Source organism: Trichoplax adhaerens, genomic scaffold, assembly GCF_000150275.1.
Source record: "Trichoplax adhaerens TRIADscaffold_14 genomic scaffold, whole genome shotgun sequence".
NCBI lineage: Eukaryota > Metazoa > Placozoa > Uniplacotomia > Trichoplacea > Trichoplacidae > Trichoplax > Trichoplax adhaerens.
The window spans coordinates 1130824-1142846 of NW_002060956.1; the positions used below are offsets into that span (position 1 = coordinate 1130824).

Below are 12023 nucleotides of genomic sequence, written 5' to 3' on the forward strand. Positions count from 1 at the left end.
TAGATTTGTCTTAGTATGTCAATTTACGTATTTAACATGCTGTCATGGCCTTTTCTCTCAAAAATAATACCGCATATAATATTTGTAATGCAATTAGTACTGTAATGGATCCTTCATTTGCTCGCAGAATTGGGAAATAGATTCGATAACGATCTACTGAGTATGTGTATTATGGAGGATCTGTTCTTGTAAACTAATTTGCACGTACACAATCGTATTATTTAAGAATGCAATCATTATTACTTTAAAAATTGTACAGTTACTACACAGATTGCTATCAATGGTTATCTGTTAATTATATTGCCATAGATGATGTAAATTTAAAAACACGCTTTCCGTGAATTACCGGCTAGTCTGGTAAGAGTACTACAATCTTTGATATGGGTATGCAGTTTACGGAGGGTGCGTTAGTGATTACATCATAGTTATAGTATCGTAAAATTGCCGATAAAAGATACAAGTTGTGAGTACAATGATCAGATTTAATTTTATAATTTGTTATATGAGTCGATAACCTTGATATTATTATTTAAGCAATGTTGTGCGTATAAATTGTTACCACGTATTCGTTATTTACTAAAGTTCAACCAATTAGTGCTCATTTTTCTTCCTTAAAGAAACATCTATCATTAAATATTGACATGGATTTTGTTGCATGATAGTAGTATATTACAATGAGTATGAAACTGTAATATGTAGTTATGCTGCCCAGTTGTGGCTGTATTCCCAACGATACTTTGCAATAGTGTATTTTTTTATCATTGTATGTTATGTTCTTGCCGTTATCAATCTATCAATTTAGTTTTAATATTTAACAGCATGGTAGACTGAATGATGATATTTCAAGCTCGGAAAGATGACAGCGTAACTTTATTTCATCTTTAATCAGCTAACGGTAGTGACAGCGAAATTGTTTAGAGGAAAAACATTTTTAATAAAAGATATAATAATAATAATTAATCGCTGTTAACGTAAGTTATTAATAAATTTATGGGGGGCGATTATCTCTTACTATTCTATTCGTATTAGCTTATGTCTCCGTATGATCATTTTTAAATTTACATGTCAAAGCACCAATTTTGGTTGTATCTGGTGTTTTTTTTCGAACGGAACAATCTACAGGAGTCACTATTATAATTAGCCCTATGAGAGAGTAATAAAGGCATTATGGAAGCATGATAAACGTTCCCGTAGTCAGTTGCAAGACTACCATATATGCAAACATCATTCGAGACTTAATTGTTATCGATAATTCAGTATAGAAATGATTTCTTGGCACTCCGTTGCGCATAACAGTATATATTTGTAAGAACGAATTTGCATTATTGAGAATTAATCATAATAAGAAGTTTTCGATGGAAAGAATTAAGATTGAGATCCTCATTCCAAAGTGCTCGTTTTGACGATTTGATATCTATGGTATTGCAGATATTCGATATTCTATTGTAGACAAAATATTCGACGACCAGACACGAATGAAACGTTTGTATTTCACGCAAAGAGTGTTTTTGTTTTAGATGAAGTTTTATTACAGTTAAACTAAAGATTTTACTACATCTACGATACTACAATACTGAAAAATTGAATATTGCAGTACAGTAAAGACATGGATGACCTTGTTAAGCTATCTTCTTTGACAAACAGCACTTCAAGCTAATTTAAGATCACTTTGGTTTACAAATTTTAAATTGTATATCAGTAAACAAGATTTTTCAATTTATTGTAGTATCTTTAGCTTTATGTCACAGCATTATTTACGTATTGTCAGTTTAATATGTAGGAGAAAATCTAGTAAGATCGACATGTACAGCAATAAGATGTAGACATAATCAACTATAGTTGGTATTCCAATTTGGCAGCAATATAGTACGCTTTTCATCATAACATCAAAGAGTCTCCCAATGATTATCAATTCATCATGCTCTTCCAGGTACTTTGAGCTTTTAATTAACCCATTCGAATACTTTGGATCATTTGAAAGATAGCTGAAAAGTATTTATAGAGAAGGAAGTATGTTAATTGTATAAGATAAATTATTATCCGGCCATAAATTAGCAAACGAACCTGATCCGCAAACAAGAAAAATGAATAATCCCAATACGATAGGACCAACGGGTGCTTTATCTTGTTTAGGAGACTAGAAAGAGTAGAAAATTGAGTACATTGATTCTAATAATCACAATCAATATACTCTGTGCGAAGTGACATCGAGTAATGTAAATGGTAAAATAGAAAGTATAAGTACTGTACAGTAAGCGAAATATCACCAGCGAGGGTTCTACTTGGTCAATCATAAAGATATCACGTGAATAACGAGATGCTGTCTTTTCCTCCTTTTACTAATTACAAAATTGAACATTTTTCAATTGTTATCAATACTGTATGATCTCATGGTACTTTTAATATTAATCATCTAAGGAATCATTTACGGCTAAAGCTTGGTAGACAATATACTGTACAGTAAGCAAGGATGTCGATTTCCTGCTGATCTTGTAGAAACACTAGGGTTCTACAGGTCGATAAATGATATTGACAATTGAATGACATTGAACAATCCGACAGCGCATAATGAAAACCTAGAATTTTAACATCCAATGATCGAACTTGCGAAAAGCATTACTGTAAAAAATCATAAATTTCATACAACATCAGTGATTCAAGAACGATATTGACGGTATACACACGCTGTTATTCTACAGTACTGTACCACCGATGAAGAATAGTTTTTAAAGGAGAAATTTACAGTAAGCGCACACTAACATGGACCGTTTTGCAAGTCTTATAAGTACTATAAAGTCGACGACTATACAGCGGACCTTTGTATGCAGTATCTCCACTAGCAGCAGTAAACAATCTACTCTTGTTGTATCTATCGATCGCACATTCAACGATTTCCTCAAAGTTATTTGTAGCGTGTAAACAAAGAAGTTCTTGAGCGAATGGCATCAAATATCCCTAAATATGGCGTTGAATTCTCACGTCGGTGTTGCTGTATAACTCGTATCTTATTGTGCTTACATTTTTTACGGCTAAATTGATCATTAAAATTGATGAGTTATGGCAGCCTTGTGTAGAAAAGAAAAGAATCCGAAACTAATCTATCTAATGTGTCAGGCACAATGATTTGTACAGTATATTGTTCGCTGACAACTTTATTACTTATTCTAATGGCGCATGGCATAAAATATTGATAAAGCTCTTTCGTGTTGTAGTCGTGTTCATAAAAAGCAACATCCTATGTGTAGTATACAGTCCCTGCTTTTACTGTAAGCATTCAAAACTACTTTTTGATGTAGTCTATTGGAGACATTTTGATACATGAATCGAATAATACTGGTGTGAACATCATGATCATTGTATATTTCCCTAATACTGGCTGAATAACTCGGTTTCAATGGGTTACAAAGTAGCTTAATTAATACTATGGACTAGTCAAGACGCCCTAGGGCATCTTGAAGTAGTCCATGCTAATACAGTATTGTAGCTTTTGATATGAATCAGTGAGAGTGTAATGTATATATATACGTATAATAATACAGTAATGCATACGCCGTTTTTTCTCATGTTTCTTTCCTCATTGGCATGATCGTAGCTTGCTCAATATTGTACTAGTAGGTTTACTGTACGTTAGAATTGATAACAACCCCCAAAAACGCCATTAGTATCCTGTACTGCTAAACTAGCTTAAGTTAAGAAAGTAATCCTAATGTTATCCATTCGTCGCTGTGTTATTAGCTTCTGCCGTACAGTTAAAGGATTAATTTCCTGTTTCTTTTATGAATCAACATGATCGCAGATTAATCAGAGATTCAGAGTAGTCTAGCTTTATAGTGCAGTCGATGAGATATGAAACGGCAACCACTTTCGTTGTTTTGCCTCCCCCCTCCCTTCACCAAAATTTCATCATTGCAACGTATTCTTTTAATTTATGTAGATTTAATACTACTGTAGCTTCTAGTGTAAGATGAATTTTTCCAGATGTCTCTTGATCAAAAGGATGATCAGTTCATCAGTAGTGTATCATTATTTCAAGTCATTGACTCCACTAGTTTGCATGAAAATTGAACCATCGCGATCATGTTATTGTCTAAATCTCCCTAGTTCAAACAACTCATCATCAGCAGTCCATTAGTCCGTGTCATATTCGTTCTTGATGTTGACTTGTAGTCTACTGTAGAATAGCCTTCTTTCTCCAATACCATGAGGGTAAGTGAAATAGTAGTCAAACTAATTGAACTAACCTGATCAACGTTGTTGTTTATAGAAAGCGGAAATAACATACAGACATGATTGAAGGCAATAACTAGGCGTTTGCGTTTAGTATTTCGATAGCACCATAGAATGGCGTAATACTAGTACAGTATAGTATTGACCATGATGACAACAATGTCTCAATGGATAGGAGAACAGAAAGTGTTGGTATCCCATCCATTGAACTGCGATAATATCGAACGATAGTGACATGATTATTAAGATATGAAAATAGTGTGGAGGAAATGGCAGAGGAAAAAAATGTCATCATCCATCGGTCGATTAACGTGGGTATTGTACTGTATATCGAGACAAACGGCAAATGGATTGATGACGATGGAGAAACGATCTAAACGACACCATGATGCTATTGAACATGGTCAACAAGGGAAATTGAGTCTAGAAAAATCGCTCAAGATACCCTAACTCATGTATGATGACTACTCTCTCTACTCGTCAGTTGATTCTTGAAACCGATCGAAGTTCAATAACTAATCCAATTGGCGTCCATGTTGGCCAAGACGATATCGGCTTGGATCGATCGTCTATCAGACGCTATCTACCATTTCTCCATATCATAATAGAAAGACTTACTTGGGTTTTCGGAACGGCGCCTCTTTGAGTGACATTCTTGCTGTATTTTTCACTAGCAATTCTCATACGCTGCTTAGCCGGCATGGTGATCGCTGACGATGGGACAAGTTGTTGTTGCCAAGAAGAAAAGGAATGAAAGAAAGCCAAAAGCAAGCGGCCCGAGGTCAAATACACGCTACGCTCTCCTAGTGTAGGCACAGTATTATGCTGAAAGCGTGGCCATCGGTGGCAGACCTTGGTACTAAACCACCACAAGCGAGCTGTTATTTTTGGCTGTCTGGCGAGACTGTATAGTACGGTGGCTCACAAGAACCACCGTAGTACTGTATAGCACCTGGTATGGTAAGTACGGTAGAGTACTGTACAGTTTTTCGTGGCCAGATTGGATGAGGAAAGTCTGTCTGTCCGACGACTAGTCTCACAGTGACAGTACTGTACACAGTAAGTGCCGTACTGTACTGGATTGTCACTGTGAGACTAGTCGTCAGACAGACAGACTTTTCTCATCCAATCAGGCCGTGGAAAAATGGCTGCTTAGGATGGATTTTCCGGATCTGTTTTCTAAATCACGGGTACTAATTTAAATCACATTGATGGTCTTATAAAACTGTTTCCAAGTAGGACTTAGTAGCAGATAATAAGATTCAACGTAATGTTATTACTTCCTTCATTTCAAAAAAATGACTTCATTGACATCCATCCTCTCCATACAAAAGTACTATCCATAACCAAGTGTTTGAAACAACGTTTTGACGAGATGAGACCGAAAAGGTCTGTCCGTCCAAAAAGGGATCTGTCCACTCGTCTAGTAGTGTCCAGGTCTTCTGCCGTCTTCTGCTAGTCCATGTTGTCAGTCTGTCTGGGTGGCCTGCCACTCACATTTCCATACAGTACAGTACTGTACTGTACTGTACGAGTAAGTGCTTTGACGTCCGGTCTACAGTACAGTACAGTATACTGTACAAAATCCAATGCCAACCATGGTCATCCATGCCATGGACTAACATGGAATACTGCTCCAAATTTCCACTGTGGTAGTCCATGGCTACTCTTACTTTCTAATCCCGATTAGAAAGTAAAATGACATGGAAATGAATCCGCCGCTGGTGATATCATTTTGCAAAGTATTGGTGTTCCAATCGTCATAGAATGTGCTATACAGTACTGCAGCCATACTGTGCCTTGCACATTTGCACAACCTCAGCACCTAGTAATGTTGTCGACTGTGCAAGTGTCAATGAACTACAGTAGTAAAATCCTCGCTCACCTCACCATTGAGTGGTTTACTGTAGCTATGCTGTAGCCAAGCAAATCCACCTTTCTCGATGGAGTGATTTTAACCATACTGTGCCTTGCACATTTACTCTTCCTCAGCACCTAGTAATGTTATCGACTGTGCAAGTGTACATAAACTATAGCAGTAGAACCCTTATTCGCCATTGAGTTGTTTACTGCAGCTATGCTGTAGCCAAGCAAATCCACCTTTCTCGATGGAGTGATTTGAACCATACTGTGCCTTGCATATTTGCACTACCTCAACATGTAGCACTGTTGTCGACTGTGCAAGTGTACATATCTACAGTACAGTAGTAAAATCCTCGCTCACCTCACCACTGAGTGGTTGACTGTAGCTATACTGTAGCCAAGCAAATCCACCTTTCTCGATGGAGTGATTATAACCATACTGTGCCTTGCACATTTGCACTTCCTCAGCACCTAGCAATGTTGTCGACTGTGCAAGTGTACATAAACTACAGTAGTAGAACCCTTATTCGCCATTGAGTGGTTTACTGCAGCTATGCTGTAGCCAAGCAAATCCACCTTTCTCGATGGAGCGATTTGAACCATACTGTGCCTTGCACATTTACTCTTCCTCAGCACCACTTCAGTATTGGAGGCATGACCAAATGATGTTGAAATGGCATCAACACGCGATCAAGTCTAATCATCATTGATCATTTTGATAGTTGGCAACAGATTGCTTCTTGGACAATGTTTCAGTATCATACCTAGTGAGCAAAGCATGTTTGATACAGACACTGTCCAATGCAATTTCCACTTCACAACTGTGGGATAGAGTAGGAGAGGAAGGACGGCATACTGGACGTTGCATACGAAATCATGCTACCCAAACATGACTTCAAAGGCGATAGTCAGTTAGTAGCTAGACTGCAGTCATTGCAGTAGTGGTTAACACTGACTCCAAGTCCTTCGAAGCCGTAGTAGTAGCTGATCAAATTAATCCCAACTCGATCTTTTCCATCTTTAACGCCAACGAGTAGAGGTAAAACTTTGCTATTCAATCATTAACTACAAGGATTTTCTTCTCATGTTAACCTATCATCTCTATCCTATAACATGATGCACTATTGATACGGATACATTACCTGTTGTTACAGTAGTATCAATCGATTTGCAAGTTTGGTCATCAGCGATGAAAATGGCGGCTTTGCAACTTTGACCAATTTCAACCAATCTTGTTGTCTCAATCAGTCCAAATTCAACAAGACTAGCATTCAAGTTTCTATTCTATCGATAGCAAATCCTGTTATGCGATAAATTGCCATGTCAAAATCAACCAGTCGTAAATCGTTCAAGCAAAGCAAGGAAAAGAATAATACTCCTCATAAGGTATCATAACCTGCAGTTTGTCTCATCAACCAATTGAAAAATTTCTCCATTACTCTATGTCAGTAGTGGCAGGTAAAGTCATGCAGTAGGATTACGCCAGCCAAGTATCCGTCAAGGCACGATAATAGCTACTCTTCTCTCTTCTAGTCTATCTGCTAACACTTTCAAAATGCAATAGTAAATAGTATTTAGAAGAAAGATACATCTCCATCATACCACATCTTTTTCAACTTGTACCATGTAAATCACCCAACAACCCTACAGGTCAGACTCTCTTCCAGTCTACCTACGAACACTTTCAAAATGCATTAGTAAATAGTATTTAGAAGAAAGATACATCTCCATCATACCACATCTTTTTCAACTTGTGCTATATAAATCACCCAACAACCCTACAGGTTAGACTCGATTGAAGAATGAAATGATCATAAGGACAGTGCAGTATTATGATGGCTATCTAACCAACAGGATTCTCATCGAGTGGTTATCAACTCGGCTTAGATAACTTAAACCCTATTTAATTCATCCACTTGATGAGGATAATCATTCTTAGATGGCGTCCAAGAAATACAGACAACGTAGAATCACTTTTGATCCATTCAATACGATACTGCAATAGTATACAGTAAGTTACACTCCTACAACGACATTCGAAAATAACGATCATGACCACAGAAGGATAAAGTTTGAAATAAAAAATCAACCTTTTTTATTGTCCATTTGACTATTCCTTCCTGTTTTATGCTACAATTCAATCAGGCTCTTTTATCAACGCGATCGTAGAGCACCTTACCAAAAGGGTAAATGTCGTCAATAAAGCGTACAGTAGATGGTTTGAAAATAATATTTTTGGGATCGCTAGATGAACAAACTAGTCCATCATTATACTATAATTGTTCTCTGTTTGCCTATTCTCAATCGATCTTTTCCCATTCTCGCCAACTCGTATTCTATAAGATTTCGTAATTAAGTCATCAGAAAACGACATAATTGTGAAAAAATTCCCACATGACATGAAGGTAATACAGTACAGTAGTGGAAGACTGTACGCTTTTAAGGTGCCTAGATCGAGCACTACAATAATTACAAGCCAGTATCCTAAATCGATGGGATGACCACAAAATCTTCTTGTACATTACTTTATTTTTTTGAAGAAATAATACTAATAGAATATGTGATTAATTTGCCTATCGATGAAGAGGAAAGAAATTACACTGCGATGATATTCAATTACCATCACTTTATTGTGGCCCCTCCTGCCTGTTCAAAGCAATATTGGCCTTTCAATAAATTCACAGCCATGCATGGACGTAATCATCCTAAAAATTTTCCAGTCATTTACATATTAAAGAAATAGAGATAATAGATGATTTATTTGCCTCTAGGAGTCAACTAGCGAAATTATAACAAAGTAAACACATCATTATATTTTATAGACTCTACTTACTATAGTCTCTTCTACTTGCATCTCAATACGAACGAGTACAGTCTATTGCAATAAAGATCAGGATCATGGATCGATTTAAGCGCGTTATACGAGATTACATAAAAGAAATCCAGTTAGTCTAGCATTTGTTTTCCTATTGATTAGGACGAATAAAAACGATAGTATTATCATGTTATAAATATCCTAATTCTGGCCTGTTCTGAACATAGGCAACAAATAAATCAAAGTCATCAATAGACGTCGTCGCCGTTAGAAAATAGTTTGCTTTATTACTACATGACATAGAGGAAATTGTACATTGTATTCACCTATTCAAATTAAAAAATTGCACCAGAAAATAATCTGTATCATCTCAACTATCTCACTTGCAGAGTAAATCGTAGTCATGCTGTAAATAGGCGAAGATTGAGATAATATCGCGCTAACACGTTAGTTCAGTAGTTTATGTTAAACGAAGAAAGATAACTAGATTTGATTCTATGTGTCAGATTAAATTGCCACTACTTATTTTTTCATAAATTATAAATTAGTTCTGCTCGATTAATAGATAGAGACTATCAATCACTTAACTACATGATGTCGATAGATTGCCAGTTTAACGGTACTACGCATAAATACGTGCAACAGAGTACTCGAATGCTATGCTATGTGTTATACTATAACAGTAAAGGATATTTACGCATACGCTCATGAATACAAAATATTTTTTTGTCATTTCGAATCATAGATAGATATAACATTTTAACGTGTTACAATGAACTCATTAACACCTATTAATCTTAATAGACTAGTTAGAGTTGTTCATATCAGCATTTCTTGAAGCTAACTAAATGAATGGAGACTACCAATATTCTATCCTGTGTAGGTCACGCTTCTAATCCAAGATTGTTTTAATGTCAATATTTAAACATAGATTATAATTCGTTGCTTGCCAGCAAATTTAACTGAAGAGCAATTTCTAGAGCAAATATCGCCGTTACCAACTTATAGCTATTTCCGATTCGTTGCCGCTGATAATAGGTAAATACATATATATGTGTATAAGCATATTAAAGCTTACAACTTTCAACAATTTACCGCCAACGATATTAGCCATAATAGTAAGCAAGCAATAGAGTAGTTGCTATGGCATGTTTAATTTTTTCTTGATGTCGTATGCTCCTGAATTAAAAAAGGGGTATAAAGGATACGATGCCCTACATTGATGTACTACATTGGATATATCAGTAATGTGTATATTTGTTGAACGAATGCTTTATATTATTTCGTTTATATTTCAATTACTTTCAGTTATATAGACACTGTCTATAATGAAAATTCTTACTGATACTTTTATTGATAGACTGAACATACTACTACAACTATGCTTACATCTACATTTAATAACCCATTGCAGTCAATGCTAAATGTCATTGTATAATAATGACTATGCTAATATCAGTACGATATTATAAGCGTCATGTAAATCGATTCTACTGCTAGACCTACCCTCAACCTAAAGAAGCAGTCCTTACTGAGCCCCTATATTAATTATAGTCAATTTAAGACTGTAAAATGCTACTCGAGTCACAAATCGAAATTATTTACTTATAGATTATTTACTAAAAGACCAATTACCGGTATTTTTCATCATTAGTTATGGTCGCCACTCTTTTTGTCGTGCATACGTTAACTTTGTTAACGCCAAAGATATTGTCGACTTTTTCGAGAAATATGATGGTTATCCAATCTCTGACAGTAAAGGTTAGGAGATAATATTACTTTTATTGCAAAATTATATGCCAAATTTATACCCATGTTTGCATCTAAGTACATTGAACCTAAAACGTCATTAACAATTTTATTAACGATTCTATTACAGTTTTGTTACTTCCTACCATCTAAATAGCTTCCTCTACTAACTGAAATGATTTTAAATACAAATAAGGCAAGCAATTCCCAGCAATAGTTGAGTTTGCTCCCTTCCAGAGAATACCTAAGAAGAAGAAGAGAGATCCAAAATGTAGTACGATTGAATCCGGTGAGCTAATTTTTGTAATTGCTTTTTATCTTAGCCATGTGAATGTGCTTACTATTTAAATTCTCTAATAGTAACAAAATTGATATAATGTTATCGGAAAATATTGAACATCATGCTTTTGATAAACAAAAAACTAGATAAGGATTTCTTGGCGTTTATGGCCTCCTTGGCAGATAAAAAGGATTTGTCGCATATTAGTCAAGCCCCTATTGATATTGAAGATACTAAAGATGATAACTTATTAGGTGATTGTTGTAATGAGTCAATGCCAACAGTATACTGAACGAGTCATTTGGGAACTATCTCTAAGACGATTGTTTTATACAAAATAGAATCCACTCCTTTGTTAGAATACGTGAAAGCTCGAAAAAGCGGTAATAAATCGAAGCAATCCCAAAATCAGGTTGTTATAGATTATAGTTTGTTTATCCATGTCGAACACGTTACCAGAATTATCGAGAGTATTATTTAGAAAGCTAATAAATCTTACTTTACAACGTACGGGCAATATTACTACTACAAGCAGTAGACTTCATCCTGTAATTCTATCAATTTACTACTTTTTATTATAGTGGTAATACTGACACTTGTTATTAGTTTACTTCTCCAAAATACTTATTTATCTAGTTGACATAAGATTACTTATACCAATTATAGATATCAGCAAATGAAGCAGAGAAAAAGAGAAAGAAAGAGAAGGTTATGATAGTGATTATGCTGCAATATTGCATTTCTATGTGTTGTAGAAATTTGCTAGATTCAATTATCTTAACGATAAGTCTTATATTTTCAGAAAACTGAAAATACTTCGGAACAAGCCGAAATTGGAAGCAGTAAAAAGAGTATTAAACATGATCCTCCAAAGAGTAATAAAGATTCTTCAAGATCTAGTAGTAAAAAAAGCTCTAGTAATCACAAAGTTGAAAAAGATAAAGAGAAAAAGGAATCTAATGTAAATGAAGAACATAAGAATGCTGTCAGGAATAAGGATCGAATATCCGACAAGCGTGACTCGACCAGAAAAGCTACTGAGCTAAAGCAAAATCATAGAGATAAGAGTAAAGGTAGTGAAAGAGAGAA

At 35.4% G+C, this 12023-nt stretch overlaps 1 protein-coding gene across 1 annotated transcript; it reads right to left on the bottom strand.

The window, feature by feature from the left end:
* Positions 1 to 1030: 1030 nt before the first annotated feature.
* Positions 1031 to 4984, bottom strand: TRIADDRAFT_64256 (uncharacterized protein; the record flags this gene model as incomplete). Its single annotated transcript, XM_002116258.1, has 5 exons — positions 4846 to 4984; positions 4242 to 4352; positions 2761 to 2955; positions 2065 to 2137; positions 1031 to 1143 (listed from the first exon to the last, which is right to left on the bottom strand). The coding sequence occupies exons 1-5, from the start codon at positions 4927 to 4929 to the stop codon at positions 1031 to 1033; spliced, it is 576 nt and encodes a 191-aa protein (XP_002116294.1). The 5' UTR covers positions 4930 to 4984.
* Positions 4985 to 12023: the final 7039 nt, after the last annotated feature.